The 19,036-nt window shown below is 47.2% G+C and overlaps 1 protein-coding gene across 5 annotated transcripts in view; it reads right to left on the bottom strand.

Annotated features, from left to right (window-relative positions):
• EVC (EvC ciliary complex subunit 1) overlaps positions 1-19,036 on the bottom strand; it is an 83,968-nt gene that overhangs the window by 43,051 nt on the left and 21,881 nt on the right. For 4 of the 5 annotated variants that reach the window (XM_027103389.1, XM_027103390.1, XM_027103393.1 and 1 more), the window contains exons 6-10: positions 13,520-13,618; positions 10,631-10,768; positions 7,786-7,944; positions 3,311-3,527; positions 1,466-1,614 (exon numbers count right to left, since the gene is read on the bottom strand). In XM_027103389.1, the coding sequence (XP_026959190.1) occupies positions 1,466-1,614; positions 3,311-3,527; positions 7,786-7,944; positions 10,631-10,768; positions 13,520-13,618 (762 nt within the window). The remainder of the gene's footprint in view (positions 1-1,465; positions 1,615-3,310; positions 3,528-7,785; positions 7,945-10,630; positions 10,769-13,519; positions 13,619-19,036) is intronic. The other variant, XM_027103391.1, reaches the window with a different exon arrangement.

Here is a 19,036-nt window from a genome sequence, read left to right as displayed (position 1 = left end):
TTCCCTCATTCCTTCATGCACGCATGCATGCGTGCGCTCAACCCTTCCCTCTGTGGTCCCATGTTTCCTGAGCACCATGTTTCCTGAGCACCAGGTCCCGGCTGTGCGGAAGTCCTGGGCTGCAGAGCTGACGCTGTCACCATCTCCACACTCAGGACTTGCACTGAGCAATGTGATGTCAGAGAGAAGGGCCTAGAAATCTCAGAGTAACAAACTGCTGTATAATCGTATCTTTTCACTCTCATTTCAAATGGATCTTCTTCAAGACAGAAACAGCCCCCCACCCCACGGTATGACAAGCCCCAGAAACCCCAGGCGTGGGCCCTGGGAGGAGGCTCTGTGGGTGGGGAAGGGCACTGGACCAGGGAACCAGGGACGTGAAGACCTCTCCTCTGTTCTGGCCGCTGGCTTCTCACTCGGGTATAGCCGCCGCCACCATGCCGGCCCCCAAGGAGGGCACGTGTCTGGGCTCTGGCCTGAGCCTGGACCCAGCTACAGTCCTGCCATCCCCTCGGCAGAGCTGAGACAAGCAAATGCTAGCGAAGAGAGAAGGACCCAGAGACACAGTCAGGCCGTGGCTGCCCCTTACTGGTCTGGCTGAGCCTTAACAACCCGGCAAGGCGGTGCTATGATGCCCATTGCACAGATGAGGAAACCAGAGGGTTAGCAAGGTTGCTCAGACACAGCGGCAGAGTCAGCATCTAAACCCAGGTCCTGCTGCCTCAGCACCCAAATGCTTACCAACCCTGGGGGACGCCACTGACAAGCAGCCCTGCCTATCCCCGCCCCCCTCCACCAACAGGGAAACTGAGGCAGAGTCCTGCTCTCTCCCTGCGAACCGCAAGCCCTGGTCCTTCCAGCCTGTGCTGGCGCCAGCTCACTTGCTATCCCTCAAGCAGGGTGACACCTTGCTTCCTGCCCTCCAGCCGGTCTCCTTGTCTTTTTCCCAGTCAAGACCACGAGCGTTGGCTACCTTGGCCACCTCGCTGGTCCTGCCTGCTCAGCCCCCCATGCAGGGTCCTCCCCTGACTTGCCACCTGACCCAGCGAGGGGGGCCATCCCTGTGTGACAGCCTGCCTTACATCCAGGACACGCCTGTCCCCTCTGGGGACATCGCACGCTGGTCTGCATCGCAGGTTGGGCCCTCGCCCTGAGCCATCTGTGTGAAGCCCTCTCCACGGCCCCTCCCACCGTCTTTCCATCGTCCCAGTGAGGGCGGTGCTGCTCGAGCCACTGGCTTACAGACCAGGAAGCTAGGGATGCAGAGCCCAAGGGAGCTGGCTAAGGTGACTGGGCTGACAGGTGGGAGGCGAGGAGAGACCTCCCGTCTGGCAAATGCCAAGGCCTCTGGCTTCCCAAGCGCAGTAGCGGGGGGCCGAGCCCCCTCCTGCCACCCTGATCAACCCGCGTGGCTCCCTGGGACGGCTGTGCCCGCGGACGTGGGAGCGAGTCAGGAGCAGGTCACCTGGAGGAACTCCTCGGGGTCGGTGGTCTGCGGCGCCGTGGCCAGGAAGCTCCTCTGTTCCTTTTGCTGGGCCAGCGTGAGCCTTGCCATCCCCTCTGCCTGGTGAACCAGTGACGCTTTGACCAGGTCTCTGCCTCGCTGGACAAACTCTGAAATTGAAATAAAACAAGGTTGCTCCCCCGGCGAAACCTCCACTGGCTGCTTCTGCCAGCACGTGGAGGGTCAGAAACTCTGGGGCAAGTCCCCTTTTTATTCTGGTTTTATCATTCAGGGCCCTCTCCCTGGGGTCCAGGACTCAGAGCAACATAAGAGGTTTCATGTAATTGCTGTGCAGGGCGGCCGGCGAACCTGACCAAGAAGTAAACAAAGGGGTATTTTCCCGGAGAAAAGAGTGTGAGGGAGGGGTAGGTGGCAGAGGGAGGGACAGGTGACACAGGGTACAGAGAGCCTGAGTCTTCAGGAAGATAGTGACACGTCAGACTGGAGTCGAGATTCAAAAACTGCCAGGGTGAGTTATTAGATCAGCAGAAGAGAAGCAGGGTGAACCCAAGGGCAAGGCCCCCTGTGGCAGGGGAAGGTGAACTTGGGGAGAGAGGGGCGGGGCCTAAAACCACCCTTCAGCCCACCTGCGTCTTTCGGCCCCAGCAGTGTGCCAAGTACAGGGCCAGGAACTGGGGTATACCAGTGAGCAGGACCCAGCCCAGCTCTCAAGATGTTCATGGAATGCAGGAGAAGAAATTATGCTGCATGAGGGCCGGGGCGGTGGCAGGGCGGGGGGGTGGGAGGAAGAGGGGGCACACGCAGCGTGGGACCCCAGAGAAGGCTCCTGGGAGTAGCGCCAAGGACGAGGTTGGTCAGATTCTGTCCACTTGGGTTTTGGGGGAGATGCTGAGCAAGAAGCTGCTGAAGCAAGTGAGGGCCTGGCGACGAGAGGTCTGCAGTCCTCGGAAGTGTTGGTTTCAGCATCTCACACCATCCCCACCGCCACACACACACACACACACACACACACACACACGTCAGACCTCCTTCTGCACTTGGCCTAAGGCAGGCACACTTCCTTAGGTTTGACCTGAGAATCTGTTTAGCCTCTGGCACCAAAGAAAAGAGTGTGGCCAGGAGAGACCGGAGTCCTCCCTCTGCCTAGACTCCTCCCTCCAGCCCTGACTGTCTCCTTGTCTCCCCCATCTTGTCCAAATTCAACAGAGCCCCACCTAGGGGGCTGCTTCACCATCCCATCCCAGCCACTCGCTTCCCACTGATAAAGCCCAGACCACTGTGTGTGGTGACCCCCAAGGCCAGATGCATTCAGATTCTACATGGTCCAAAGTTCCAGCCAACAGAAAGTTTTCCACGTGGTCACCTCCTGCAGGTGAAGCACCTGGGTTTCCTCTTGCGGGTCCCACCAGCGGTGTGACCTGGACTAATTCCCAGGTGCCCTTGATGTCTTGAGCCCTGATCTGCCCATCTCCCAGGGTCGGCCCGGGAGCAGCAGCACGTGTGGGAAACAGCCACACTGGGTTCCCTCTCCTGCCCCACATGACTGACCCCTGTCCACGCTCACCCACCTGCCGCTGAGCCGGGCCCCGGGCCACATGCAGGGCTTCTGGGCGTTCCCGCCTCCTTCGCCCTCTGCATGTTCCGGGTGCTCCTCTGGCAGCCTGAATCACTGATGGCGATGTGCAACAGGCAATCCCGGACCCGAGGAGGTGACCTGAGATGGCAGCCTGTGCTAGCCTCACGGGAGCTGCTCCCGACGCCTGCAGGTGCCGCCACCAGCCCTGGCCCACACAGCCTGCAGCACACACGGGGTGCCGGGCGCCCAGGCCTGGCCCACTCGCTCACCCCTGCCGAAGCGCTCCGCCTCCTCCCAGAAGGCCTTGTGCTGCTGGGTCAGCAACTCCTCCCTCTGCCGCCCCGACAGCTTCCCCTCGACGGTCAGCAGCTCCAGGCTGTGGGAGATGGCGGCCAGGCGGCATCTGGTCTCCTCCCGGATCTGCAGCTTCAGGAACTCGATTGTTTTGGCCACGTGTGCCCGCCCCATTGTCCTCTCCAGGGCGTCCTAAGAAGAGAAACACAGGCGACAAGGGGCTGGAACGCCCTGGGTCAGTCCTTGGCCATGAGGGTCTGTAAACAGTCACGGGCTTGGTCCTGGGGCCCCACCTCCCTAGGAGCAGAGCACAGGCCAAACCGCTCTCACGAGCTTCGTGTGTGTGTGCCTCAGATGGGGACAAAATGGTCCCGCACAGGGACGTGGTGAGGCTGACGCCGCATAACACAAGGAAAGCGCTGGGTACTCGGTGAGTGGGCCACACTTCTGGGGAGGAATTTAATAAATGCACACGACCAAAGAGGGAAGTCCCCCTTTCCCATTGTCATCCCCCCCCAGTCGACGGGGCCTCGGGCCTCCACAGCCCTGGGGGAGAGACATTAGAGAAACAATAAAGGTCGCGGGACCTTTGGCTTTCGAGCCTCCGGGAACCTGAGTGCTGGGGATTAAAGAGATTTGCCGGGTAAGCCTGACCTGGAGGGGGGCCCCGGCCGTCAGACTTTAGAACAGGCCTGCCTGCCCTGCCAAGCTGTCCTTCACTTAGGACACGGCTCTCGGACAGGACGCCTCCCCCGTGGAGGACATGTCCACCAGAGGCAGGGGCGGACCCTGCAGGTCTGCGTCTCCTGTCCTCGCGTCTCAGAGAGCAGCCGCTCCAGGAACCTTGTAGAAGGACAGCACGTGCACCACGTTAAAGCTGCACGCCCTGCGCCTCCGAAGGACACCTTTCCCACCTAGGGGTGGGCCCCCCGGACCCCCGGCACGGCGGCCTGAGCTCGCCTCCGCCCTTCTTCCCCATCACGCCGGCACCCTTGCCTCCTTCACACCCCTCCACTCCGTCTCCTTCCAGCTGGCCCAGAGCCACAGCCAGCTCAGGCCCAGGTCACTTCCGCCCTGGGCTACTGCCCAGGGCCGTCCCTGCTCTGCCAGCCTCCCACCTGCCCGCTCTGCTCCACCCCGCCCCGCCCCACACGGCAGGCAGGGGGGCTTTCTGAGGTGCAAACGTGGCTCTGCCATCCTGGGGCTCAAACCCTGCAGTCACTGCCTTCAAACCAAGTCTAAACTCCCGGGCATGGTGCACGAGGCCCTTCAGGACCAAGCCTGGCTGAGTCTCCAGCCTCGTCCCACACACCTCCTTGCTCCTGGCTGCCCAGCACACCCGGCCTTTGCACACACGGGCCTCCACCTGCAACACCCTCCCGGCCTCCTCTCTCTCCCCTGCCTGGCCAGGTCCTGCTCGTCCTTACGCGCTGTGTGGCACCTTCCCTGACCCCCTCCACCTCCACGGCCCCCTCCTCCCGTCTCTGCTGCTCCTGTGCCTCTGTCTAAGCATAGGGACAGTCCCAGGCTGGACTGAGAGCCCTTGAGACAGCGGCCATACCTGCAACACCCGGTAACCAGCCCTCGGGCTCACTGTTTGCTGAACTGCATTGGTCTGTGTTTGAGCAACATGCGAACAGGGCAAGGACAATGATCCCCCAGTTATGGACAAGAGCACTGAGGTTTATTCTGGAACGCCACCCAAATAGCCCAGGGACAGCGGCTCTGAACCTTCCTCTCCGCCAACTATGTGAGCCCGACGGCCGTCAGCGGGCCCATGACCGCTAGACGGCGCAAGAGGATAAGCACTCAGTGCAGGTGTGGACGGCAAGGGATCCAGCGAGGCTCAGGGCGTGGGGGACAGCGCCCAGTGCCCAGAGCAGCCACCTCTAAGGCATCACGGTCAGGCCACCCGGCTGGTGACAGCTCAGCCTCTGGATTTATATTCAAGGAAAGACAGGAGTAGAGTCGAGAGGCGAACATGAGCAGAGGGGCATCAGATGGAAGGTGGGAGGAGTAAAGGGACTTGTGTGGGAGGCGAGGGGGCCACTGCTGGCTCTGAGAGCTGTAGCCAGTCCTCAGACGTGCCCGGGCTCAAACTTGGCTCCAGACCTGCATGACCTTGGGCACAGTGTCCTCACCCACGCCTGACTTACAGAGTGGATGTGAGCATTAAATAAGTTAAAATAGGTAATGCACTTAAAATAGCAACCAGAAGACAGTAGGTGCTCATGAATGCAAGCTGTCGTCATAATTATGTCCAGCAGGTCCCCACATCCCTCCCACCATCCTCTTTCTCTCGAGCATCCCTAGAAGCTGATTCTGATGACCTCTGGGGCCCTTTCCAGGGCTCTTCCGGTTCTGATATTCAGCAACTCCATGCGACACATTCCGACTGCCCAGGCCAGAGTTCTCAGATGTCTGCAGCCTGAGAATTTGAATTCTTCTGGAGTTTATCAACAACATACTCTGACACACAGGCAGAGCCAACCCGTCCCTCTCTGTACAAACACAGACTGTAGCTCTTTCCACACATCATTACAATGACTTGTTTACGTCTATTTTGTTTGCTGACACTTGGCCTGCCATTGTCTAATCCGTATCACATACTGAGCACTTCCCCTGGGCCAGGCTCTGTTCTAAAGGTCCTACATGTTGTCCACTTTCTAACACTCTCAGAGCTGATGCTATTCAGATTCCCATTTTACAGATGATGAAACTGAGTCACAGAGGTTAAGTAACCTGTTCAACGTCATACAGCTAATAAAAGGCAACTGTGGGATGAGCTCAGGTTTCTAGCTCCCGTCTGCAACACTGTTCCTGTAACAGGATGTGGCACACGGCAGGTGCTCGTGAAATGCTGACAGAAGGAAAGGCCTACAGATAACCTGGAGAAAATTATTTCCCTTCTTCCTATGCGGAAGTGACCGGCTAACACTCGGGCCAGAGTCAGCTAAGGATACGTTTTTCTTCTGCATCAATATCCTGCTGATGGAATAATAATTAAATACAAAGAAAAAAAGAATAAAAGGAAAAAGATCTTTCTCTTTGATAAGCGTTCACATCGGCAGCCTTATCAAATCAAAATCCAATTCAAAGGGCTTGGACGGCAAACCAGGAAGCCTGGGGCACAGGCTGAGCGATATCATTAGGCAACATGGGAGTCCTAGGTGAGTCGCTTAGCTGGCTCCTCTGCTTTTCGGGAATGAAATATTTGTGTGTCTTTCAGCAGTGCGGAGGAGGGAAAGGAAACTATACGTGTACGTGACAAGGAAAAGCAAAGAAAGTTCTCAAACAGCTGTGTGCACCTGGGAATTTGTTAAAAATGCAGATCCTGATTCGGGAGGGGGGACGAGATTCTGCATTTCTAACCAGCTCTCAGGTGACGCTGATGCTACTGGTCTGCGGACCACACTTTGAGAAGCAGAGCAGTTTGTGCAGAAGCAGCAGGGACCGCTCCACTCAGCAGCGCCTTCTCCTCACGTCTGAGGAGCTGAGTCTCTGAGCTGAGGGCAGGGCGGCTGCTGCAGGTTTCTGAGTCAGGAGTGCCCTGGGCAGGTGCACAGGTCTGAAATGTAATTCATGAGTTCTCAAGGTCAGAGGAAGGGGAAATGGGTGGGTAGGTGCCCTGGCCTTTGCACACAGCAGGGCTAGACCGAAACCTCCACAACAAAACCCGACAGTGACCAAGCATTTCCCCGGGCCCTGCCTGCAGCAACTCCTGGGACCACCTTTTTTAAGTACAGTCATTGAAGCTCAGAGGGGTTAAGTAACCTCTTCGAGATCACACAGCTTCAAGTGGCTGAGCTTAGATTCAAAGTCGGATTTGGATTTGTGGATTCCTCTGTGCCAGCGGTTTGCATTCCTAGCTATACATCAGAATTGTTTGGGGAGTTTTAAAAACAGCAATGCCAGGTCCTCCACTTCAGACCAATCAGATTGGATCTCTGTGCAAGAGGCCCGTGACATGGGCATTATTTTAAGCCCCCTAGGTGGTACATGGGGCCGTCCAGGAGAGCTAACCAAAGCTCCGTCCACACCAGTGAGCATCAACTATGACTACTCACTGTGGTCACCTGGAACCTTAAAAAATCCGGACTAAGAATCTTTGGGGTGGGGACCCATCTTGGACCCAAGCATCAGTACTATTTAAACCTCCTCAGATAACTTCAACGTGCAGTCAGGATTGAGAACCACCAGTGTCCTATGCTGTAGTGACGTGGGGCGGGCCAGTCTCTCCACTAAAGGAATGGTTAGATGGATGGACGGACAGATAAATGACTGATGGATAGATGGAGGGATGGATGGACACACTGCTTTTCTCTGGCCTCTATATCCCTTTCTACAATCTGCAGTTTTGAACTTAATGACCCCTACGGTGCTCCAAGCTTCCGGATTCCACGTCTCTAGTTTGATTATCACGTTCCCTCCCTGCCCCCTCCAGCGTTACCAGAGCCTGCAAATCCTGAGAATCACGCAATAGCCCTTCAGCTGCAATCATTCTTTCTGTCAGAGTCATCATGAGCTGTCGGGCTTTGGAGCTGGAACACTTAAATTGGTCCACCAGAAAGTGCTGGATGTTTTCCATCTGTTTCCAGAAAGCTTCCATCTGTGAAATGAGAATGAGATGCAAGAGGTGGGGGGAGAAAACTTATTTAAGAAAGCTTTAAAGCTGTCCGGCTCAGGCTTGGGCATTACTATTCACCCCTTATCACAAACTGAGATTAGAAACAATTCTACAAGTTGGAGAAAGTTATCTTGGCAACGATCACATTCTCCATTCTCTTTGTAGGTGCCAGTCAGTTTGGAGGTGGCTTTTCAGCAAACATCAACGGGCTGCTGATAAGAAAGGCAAGCACCGTGAATCTCTCAAACAGCTGAAAGACTGCCCGGCAGTGGGGTGGGGAGGGGGGCGGGTGCATGAAATTCGACAATGCGCTCCTGGAAGCTTCCAGATCTTTAAAGGGGATTAAACGCATCCTGGAAATAAAAGCATGAATGGCCATTTAATTATTGATTATTGTCCTAAAAGTATAAAAGAACAATATGACAGAGATGACGACGACCATAAAAACATTTTGCCTTCAAATCTTTTTCCTTTCTCCACCATCTTATCAGGAGCAGAGTAGGGAATCGCCAAGTGGTTTAGAATGTTGGGGGCTACATTTTTGTCACTGCAGCCTTCCAGACTCTAAGAACAACAATGCCCATAGTCATAGCAACTTTCCTTTCCGGCATGCAGGTTACAAGCCAGGCTCCGTCCTTCACGCATTTTATTTCTAGATAAAATATGTATCGGAGGTACAGGGAACAGGCTCAGGAGGTTAGGTCACTCGTCAAGGGTCACAGAGGCAACAAGAAGCAGAGGCATATTTGATGCAGGTCCCTTCAAGTCCCACAGCTGTGATTTTCTCCATCTTGGTTCCACCTCTCAGATGCTGAGACGGACGTTGCTTGCTGGGCAGGGTCAGGAGAAAACCCACACCTGCATGAACCAGCACCTCTTCGTAAGTTTGCTGTCCTGTCTCAAGGGCCTCGTGGCAGCTCAGCAAACCCTTTATCTTCCCTGGCCACCTCCTCCCTCACATTCACACCCTGCTCTCGCCCCCTCTCGCCCCATCAGACGACTTCCTTTCCAACTGCTATCAGAGAATGTGGACTATCATCCGTGAATTCCTGCACACCCGGAACCAGAGCTCTACATCCAAGCAGCTTCGCCTCTTCTCTTCCCATCGCAGAGAACGAGGATGCCCACTCCGCTCTTCTGAAAAACTCGTGATGCCCCTGGCATCCATGACCTGACTTTCTCCTGCTTCTTAAAGGTCCATACTCCGCTTCTTGTCTTGATTCTCCTTGACTCCGGCTCCTTCAGTGCTGCCAAGATCCAAGATCTGGCATGAGGCTCCTTTCTTTACCCCTTCCACACACACCCCTGGACCAGAAGCATCTCTGTTAGTGAAGGACACCAGTACTTCAGAGAATCTTATGAGAATGGTCAATCCTCTGCCTGAAATGTGCAGACACGGACAAGATATTCCACGGCTTCGGGGAGTCCATGCACCACCAGAATCCGGGCTGAGTGCCCTCCCTTAGCCATCTCATCCCGAGAATATCCCCGCTCTCCGTGTGATCCTACCTGAGCTTAGTGGGGACTCTCCACCCCCAGGCATCTCCAACTCAGGATGTCAAGCCACACTCACCATCTTCCCTCCCAACTTGTTCTCCTTCTGGGATCCTTATTTCTGTAGACCTGATCCTCTATACCCTCCTCTTCCCACCACCTCCTTAGACACCACCCTATCAGCTCTCCCGCTTTTTCCTACCTCTCCATCCCCACTGCAATTGCCTTCCTGAAATTCCTACTGGATTAGCCCCGAAGTCCCTAACCACCCTCCACGCAGCAGCCCGGGCAGTCCTAAAACACGGCCAAGCCACCCTCTGCTGCTTCAGTGACTCCCATCTCCTTGGCATGAGACGAAAACCCTCAGGGAAGACCTCTGGCTTTATCCTGCTCAGCCTGCTTCCTAGCCCTGGCTCCCTTCTCTGTCCACCCACTGGACAGCATCCATCCACACTTCCCTCCAAAAGCTTCTCGATGACCCTTTCTTCTACAAAGACCTTCACAACCCTGGGGTAAAATGAATCGTTCTCCCCACTGTACCTCAGTCTTCCCATACTTCTATCTATCATGGCACTTGTAACCCACAAAGTCCTCATCCGTTCACCTGTCAGTCCCCCCCCCCCCCCCACCAGACAGGCCTGGGCATCTCCCTGGCGGGGCCAGGTCTAAGTTCATTTTGAATTCCCAGAGTCCAACACAACACCTGCGTGCCAAGAAAATATCTGTTTAATTTGTAATATGTGAACAGCAGGTAGTAGAACCTCAAAGCAAAAAAGAGAGTTTGAGGGAAGCCATCCTCTCTAGAATTTAAAACATGCTTTTATGAGTGATGCCTGGAGTTTGAGAAGTTAGCAGCTGGCATCTGCTCTAAGCCACAGGTGGTAAGGACACATAGGGTTAGAGTGATCTTTGCTTTGAATGATAAAAAGATCGATGTAAAATTTAAACAAGGAGAATTCATTAAGAGGAAAAAAAGACTCCCTCAGTAAATCTTGGCCCCTTAATTATACCTTCTCTATCACTAACTTCAGAAACTGGATCCCTGGCTCCAGAGCAGAACGCAACAGGGAATTCTAGTATTAAACATGCTTCTAGGTACCATCTCTCTAATCTCGCCAAACGAACTGTCCCAGAAACCACGCTTTTTATATGGGAAGGAAAATCCACCACATACATTAGCTATTAGATGCTCAGAATATTCTCTCTCTTTCTTTTCTACATCTGCCAGCGTGATGTATTCAGAGTCACCAGCACCCAACATCTCTGTGTTTGACAGTCTGACCTGAAGTCTCTTTTCTAATTCCTCCAAATCCTGGAGAAAAAAAGAAAAAGGTAAATACAGAAAAAACCTAATGTATCTTAAATTCTAGAGAAGAAATGCTTTTATTTTCGCCCCATTATCATAAAATATTTCTTAACCATAATTAAATGCTTTGGGTGTTGTCCTACTGAAGGATTGATGATAAAAATCATCAAAGGGCCTCGGGAATAATGGATTACGTATTTTCTTCTAAAGTTTTTCCCTCATCCCCCCAAAATAGGCCATATTTTAAAAACAATGAAATAGTATCTTCCTATCTTTGTGAAGCCCGGGAACATGTCATGACATCTGGGGTGTGGGATGGAATGTCTCCTCCCCACTCCTCTGGTTTCCATGGGGAAGGATTACTTAGTACACCCCAGGGAGGAAGTGGTATGTATTTGACTGGTGGTTCCAAAGCAGGAAGTGAGCACAGCCCCTAGCTTGCCCAACCTCTTCCTCTTTGGGATGGACCATTCAGGGGAGGCCACTGCTCTGGTGCGGCCTCAGCCCAGAGTGAGCTGGGCAGCAAAGGTCCATCTTCTGTGTGGGGAGGCCTGAGGTGGCCCAGCTTTGCCAGTAAGCAATTTAGCTAATCCTGGGATTCAGTGTTAGGAAGCAAGCCATGATCGCTGTGCACCTAAGCTATGTCTTCCAAGCTGGCCCCTTTCAGTGATGAAGCTGACATTTCTCTGTCTCCCCAGCGCTTTCTCTTAATTAACTCAGAACTTAGAAGGAAAAGGGGAACCCTATGTATGGAGTCCTTCAGACCCCAACCTGGAGTGTGGAGGGTTTGTTTTCTGTTGTGTTCTGTTTTCTGGGCTGTTCTGTTTTCTCTAGACCTATGTTCCCTGACACGTAATCAACACTGGTGTGGGTCCAAATCCATTATTGATTATCCAAGCAGAAGCCATATGTGACTTCTAATTCTCACAGCGTCTCTACAAGAGAGAAATGAGGGTTCTTTTCTAGATGAGGAATCTTATCTATGGGACGTTGAGATATTTCGTCCAGAGTCTCCCAGTAGGAAGTGGTGTGCTAGGCTAGGCCCCTCAGGCTCACTGACTCCAGAGCCCCACTCTTCTAACTGCACGCACTATGCTGCTTCTCTCCAAAGCAGCTGCTATTTCTGGGCACTTCTCATCTTCATCTACAAGTTCTGAGGCTGTTGTCAATATTATAGGAAAGTATGCATTTAAAGCCCCTGGCCAGGCTACATCCACTGAACAGTAGCCACTGACATAATTAAGATGCTCTGGAAGTGGTAGAGGTGGGATTTGATCCCAGGCCTGCAGATACCAAAGCTCTTATTCTTTCCATATGACATTCATTACTAGACAATTACAAGTATCACCACCATTATCATGCTTTTTGTCATTGGAGAGTCACTTAAACTCGTTGAGCCTCAACTTCCTCAGCTATAAACAAAAAGAATGATGGTCACTCACAGGGCTGTTGTGAAGATTAAATAATGTGTGTAAAGCACTGTGTGCATCGCCTGATGAGGAGGATCACAGTAGTGGTGGTACTGAGGACGATGACAATGATGTTAACAGAAATGAAGACGTACTGCCTTCTCCCTGGGAGGGAGTGATGAATCCTCCCCCTTGGAATCCAGAAGAGTGAGGAAGAAACACTCCCTCCTCCCAATCCCCCAAATCTCATGGTTGCAGTGATAAGGATGGTAATGATGACTATGATGAAGATAATGGTGGTGATGGAAGGAATGAGGATTATGACAACGATATGACAATGAAGATGAAAGTCGTGATGGCAGAAGTGAGGATGATGAGGATGATGGTGGAGGTGGTGATGGTCACGGTAAGGAAGATGAGAATAACGATGCAGATGAGGATGATGGTGGTAATGGGAGGAGTAAGAATGATGGCAACAGTGATGGTGGCGATGATGAAATGTTGGTAGTGGTGGTGGTAATGAGGAGGATGGTGATGGTGGTAATGAGGATGATGAGAATGATAATGAAGATAATGATAACAGTGGTGATGGTCATAATAAGAATGATTACGACAATGATGAAAATAATAAACATGGTGGTGGCGATGGCGATGATGATGATAATGATAGTGGTGGTGGTGACTGTGTTGGTAATAAAACAATAATAATGACAATGATATTGATGATGATGATGAAGATGATTGTGGTGGTGCTGGTGGGAATGGGAATGATGGCAGCGATCATATAATCAGGGTCTGGTTGTTACTTTGCTAGGTGCTTCATACAAATTTTCTTCTTTCTGTAATCCCACAGGATGGGAATTAGAATCCCACTGCACAAAGGAACAACCTAGGATTCTGAGTGTTTGTGAAAGACAGGACCAGGATATCAATCTCCACCACTCTGACTCCAGGGTAGCCCTGACTCATTTTGCTGCACATAAAACAATATAAAGCTTGTATAAAAGACTGAAATGAGAAGAATGCAAAGTAGTAGGAAGAGTTATAACCAATAAGCAAATTATATATTTTAAAATACCCCACATTTGTACAGAAAATAGAATCAATAGTGGTTCTCTTTGAGTAGTGGGTATGACCAACATTCTTTTTTTTTCTACTTCTAATATTTTTCCACATTTTAATAATATGCAGTTAGTTTTATGTTTATAGCTATACTTTTATACACCATATTTGTTGAAAAGTATATATTGTAATAAACTATTTTTATACATAAAAAATACTATAATGTGTTTTATATATCATAATGAACTATTTTTAAGTTATTTTGAAATATAGGTTGAAGACTTACATTTTCTTGTTTTGAGAGAATCTTCTGGTATAATTCATCATCAGTCTTCTTTTTAGGAAGAAGGTCAAGGAGGCACATTTTAAAAATCTGAATAAACATCTATTGCCAAAAAGGGAAACATAACAAAGAGAAAGGTTTCAACAGTGGTATTTCTCTTCCCTCCTTTTTCTCCTACCTCCTTTCTCTCTCCCCCAACTGCCCACACACTTTTTGCTCTAGGAAAAGACCTCAGATTAAAAGTCATGACAATGGCCTGTAATGGACTGCATTTTCATGAAGCCGCTAAAGAAAAATGCTTCATTTCTTCTGCACATATCTATGAGGAGCCCACTCTGTGGGAAGCCCCCACGTTCCCCATTTCCATGAGTCAAGAAAACAGACGAGGCGAAGGGGGGTTGCTTCTTTGTGGAAAGAATCAGAGAGATGGTTGTACAGAAATGGGATGTGTAAAGTCAACTACTCCACCCCCCTGTCTCAATGGATGGACATGTCCTCTAAACCCAAGAAGGGTCCTCCATAGGCAGGGACACCCTGGCAAGTCCAAGGGTGCTGTGTCCACAATTGGTTTAATCATTCACCTATTGCTGGACATCTGAGTATTTCCAGTTTGGGGCTATTACAAATAAAGCTGCTATGGACATTCACATACAGGTTTTTGACTGAACATACGTGTTTCTGAGATGAATGTCCAAGACTGCAACTGCTGGGTCTCCTGGTAATTGTATATTTCGTTTTATGAGAAATCACCTGTCTTCCAGAGTGGCATTTTATATTCCCACCAGCAATGTATGAGTGATCCAGTTTCATCACAACCCCACAAGCATTTGGTGGCATTGTTATTTTTATTTTTGTCATTTTGATAGGTGTGTAGTCATATCTCATGTGGTTTTAATTTGTATTTCCCTAATGGCTTAATGATGTTGAACATCTTTTCATGTGCTTTTGTGTGTGTTTCCTTGCCAGCCGTATATTCTTTTCGGTGAAATAATCTGTTCATGTCTTTTGCCCATTTTCTAATCGGATTGTTTACTTATTTCTTTTTCTTTTTCTATTATTATTATTTTTTAACATCTTTATTGGAGTATAATTGCTTTACAATGGTGTGTTAGTTTCCGCTTTATAACAAAGCGAATCAGCTACACATATACATATTTCCCCATATCTCCTCCCTCTTCAGTCTCCCTCCCACCCTCCCTATCCCACCCCTCTAGGTGGTCACAAAGCACCCAGCTGATCTCCCTGTGCTACGCGGCTGCTTCCCTCTAGCTATCTATTTTACATTTGGTAGTATATATAAGTCCGTAGCACTCTCTCATTTCATCCCAGTTTACCCTTCCCCCTCCCCGTGTCCTCAAGTCCATTCTCTACGTCTGCATCTTTATTCCTTTCCTGCCCCTAGGTTCTTCAGGACAGTTTTTTTTTTTTTCTTTTAGATTCCATATATATGTGTTAGCACATGGTATTTGTTTTTCTCTTTCTGACTTAACTTCACTCTGTATGACAGACTCTAGGATTGAGGTTTGAGAGTTCCTCATATATTCTAGGTACTAGTCCTTTCTTAGAATGTGGCTTGCAAAATATTGCCTCAGTCTTTTCATTTTCTTAACACGATTTTTTGCAGAGCAGAAGTTTTTTATTTTGATGAGTTTCAATTTGTTTTCCGTTTTATGGGTCACACTTTTGGTGTTAATCTAAGAACTCTTTCCTTAGATCCCAAAGATTTTCCCCTTTGTTTTTTTTTTTCTAAAAGATTCATAGTTTTATATTCTACATTTAAGTACATGATCCATTTTAAGTTAGTTTTTGTATGAGGTATGAGGTTTAGCTTGAGGTTCCTTTTGTTTTGCTTATGGATGTCCAACTGCATGATTTAATGAAAAGCTTATCATTCCTCCACTGAACTCCATTTGCACCTCTGTCAAAGGTCAGTTAGACATATTTGTGTAGTAAGGCGCTTTTTTTTTTTTTTGAAGAATAATTGACATAACCAGCTTTGTTCTTTCTCAAGACTGCTTTGGCTATTTGGGGTCTTGTGGGTTCATACAAATTTTAGGATTGTTTGTTCTATTTGAAACATGCCATTCAGATTTTGATAGGGATTGCATTGAATCTGTAGATTACTTTGGATAAGACAGACATTTTAACAATACTAATTCTTTCAACCCATGAGCATGGAATATCTTTCCATTTATTTGTGGCTTCTTTGATTTCTTCTATCAATGTCAAGTTTTCAGTGTACAAGTTTTTCACCTCCTCAGCTAAATTTATTCCTAGGTCTTTTATTCTTTTTGATTGAATTGTAAATGGGATTGTTTTCCCAATTTCTCTTTCTTATAGTTTGTTTTTAGTGTATAGAAACACAACAGATTTTTGTACATTGTACCCTGTAACTTGACTGAATTTATCAGTTCTAACAGGTTTTGTCCAGTCTTTTCTATGTATAAAATCATGTCTTCTGGAAACACTGACAGCTTTACTTCTTCCTTTCCATTTTGGATGCCTTTTATTTCTTTTCCTTGCCTAACTGCTCTGGATAGTAATTCCAATATTATGTTGCATAAAGGTGGCGAGAGTGGGCATCCTTGTATTGTTCTTGATCTTAGAGGAAAAGCTTTCAGCTTTTCACTGTTGAGTATGATGTTAGTTGCAGGTTTGTCATATAAGGACTTTTATTATGTTGAGGTACATTCTCTCTATACCTACTTTGTTGAGTTTTTATCACAAATGCATGTTGAATTTTGTTAAATGCTTTTTCTGTTTTGAGATGGTATGATTTCTATCCTTCATTTTGTTAATGTGGTATATCATGTTGACTGATTTGTGCATGTTGACCATTCTTGCATTCCTGGAATAAATCCCACTTAATTATGGTATATGATCATTTTAATCTGTTGCTGAATTTGGTTTGCTAATATTTTGTTGAGGATTTTTGCATCTATGTTTATCTGAGATATTCGCCTGTAATTTTCTTCTTTTTTTTTCTGGCATCCTTGTCTGGTTTTGGTATCAGGAAAATGCTGGCCTAGTGAAATGAGTTTGGAAGCATTCCCTACTCTTCAATTTTTTGTAAGAGTTTGAGAAGGATAGGTATTAAATCTTCTTTAAGTGTTGGTAGAATTTACCAGTGAAGCCATCTGGTCCTGTACTTTTGTCTGTCGGGAAGTTTTTGCATACTGATTCAATCCTCTTACTAGTAATCAGTTTATTCAGATTTTCTCTTTTCGTGATTCCATCTTGGAAGAGTCCATGTTTCTAGGAATTTACCCATTTCTTCTTGGTTGTCCAATCGTTGGCACGTAATTGTTCATGGTAGTCTCTTATGATCCTTTGTATTTCTGTGGTATCAGTTGTAACTGCTCTTTCATTTCAGATTTTATTTATTTGAGCCCATTCGCTTCTTTTATTGGTGAAGCTAGTTAAAAGTTTGTCAGTTCTGTTTATCTTTTCAAAGAACCAGCCACTGTTTCATTGACCTTTTCTATGCTTTTTTTTAAAGTCTATTTCATTTATTTCTGCTCTGATCTTTATTCTCCTTTCTTCTGCTAACTTTGGGCTTGGTTTTTTCTTCTTTTTCTAGTTCCTTAGGTGTAAAATTGGATTGTTTTTCTGAGATTTTTCTTGTTTTTTTTGAGGTAGGCCTGTATGGCTATGAACTTCCCTCTAGAAACTGCTTTTGCTGCATCCCATAGATTTTGGTAAATTATATTTCCACTTTTATTTGTCTCAAGGCATTTTGTGATTTCTCCTTTGATTTATTCATTGACCCATTGGCTGTTCAGTAGCACATTGTTTAATATTCACATATTTGTGATTTTTCCAGTTTTCTTCCTGTACAGGTATCCCTCATTTTATTGAACTGTGCTTTATTGCACTTTGCAGATATTTCATTTTTTATAAATTGAAGGTTTGTAGCAACCATGTGTTGAGCAAGTCTATCGGCATCATTTTTCCAACAGCATTTTCTCACTTTGTGTTTCTGTGTAACATTTTGGTAATTCTTGCAATATTTCAAACCCTTCACCAGCAAAAGGATTACAGTTTGCTGTAGGCTCAGATAACGGTTAGCATTTTTAAACAACAAAGTATTTTTTAATTAAGGTATGTACATTGTTCTCATAGACATAATGCCATTGCACACTTAATAGACTACAGTATAAACATAACTTTCATATGCACTGGGAAACCAAAAATTCATGTGACTCACTTTATTGTGATATTTGCTTTATTGCAGTCATCTGGAACTGAACCCACAATATCTCCAAGGTATGCCTGTAATTGATGTCTAGTTTCATACCATTGTGGTTGGAAAAGATGCTTGATGTGATTTTGATCTTAAATTTATTGGGGCTTGTTTTGTGACTTAACATATCATCTATTCTGGAGAATGTTCCATGTGCACTTGAGAAGAGTGTGAATTCTGCTGCTTTTGGATGAAATATTCTGTTTATATATATTAAGACTATGTGGTCTAATGCGTACTGTAAGGTTGACGTTTCCTCACTGAATTTCTGTCTGGATGATCAATGAGTTGATGTAAATGGGATATTAAAGCCCCCTGCTATAATTGTATTGTTGTCAGTTTCTCCCTTTAGATCTGTTAATATTTGCTTTAGATGCTTAGTTGCCCCTATATTGGACGCATAAATATTTACAAATGTTATATCCTCTTGTTGCACTGACCCCTTTATCATTATATAATCCCCCTCTTTTTCTTTTATTACAATCTTTATTTTAAAGACTACTTTTTTCTCATGTAAGTATAGCTATACCAGCTTTCTTTTGCTTTCCATTTGCATGGAACATCTTTTTCCATGTCTTCACCTTCAGTCCATGTGTGTACTTGTGTACATATACCTTTAATGAGTCTCTTGTAGGCAGTATATAGCTGGGTCTTGTTTTTTTAATCCATTCAGTCACTCTATGTCTTTTGATTAAAGAATTTAGTACTTTTACATTTAAAGTAATTATTGATAGGTATGTACTTATTGCCATTTTGTTAATTGTTTTCTGGCTGTTTTGTTGTTACTTTCTGTTCCTTTCTTTTACTCTTGCTCTCTTCCCTTGTGGTTTGATGACTTTCTTTAGTGTTTTGCTTAGATTCTTTTCTTACTATCTTTTGTGTATCTAATATAGGTTTTTGTTTTGTGGGTACCATGATGCTCATATAATATTTATATATTTAACAGTATATTTTAAGTTGATAGCAAATTAAGTTTGAGTGCAATCTAAAACTCTACATTTCCCACCCACCCTCTGCTCCTGGCACACACATATTATGCTTCTTGATGTCACATTTTACATCTTTTTATTTTGTGTTTCTGTGATTATTATAGTTATATTTTTACTACTTTTGTCTTTCAATCTTCATACCAACTTTATAAGTGATTAATTAACTACCTTTACTATATAATTACCTTTACTAGTAAGATTTTTACTTTTGTATGCTTTCTTGTTACTAATTAATGCTCTTTCTTCTCAGGTTAAAGAAGTCCCTTTAACAATTCTTGTAAGGTTGCT

Source organism: Aethalodelphis obliquidens, unplaced genomic scaffold (assembly GCF_003676395.1).
Source record: "Aethalodelphis obliquidens isolate GAN/ISIS:26980383/991018 unplaced genomic scaffold, ASM367639v1 scaffold6, whole genome shotgun sequence".
Classification (NCBI taxonomy): domain Eukaryota; kingdom Metazoa; phylum Chordata; class Mammalia; order Artiodactyla; family Delphinidae; genus Aethalodelphis; species Aethalodelphis obliquidens.
Note: the sequence above shows the minus strand (reverse complement) of the source record. Positions and strands in the feature narration are given on the sequence as shown.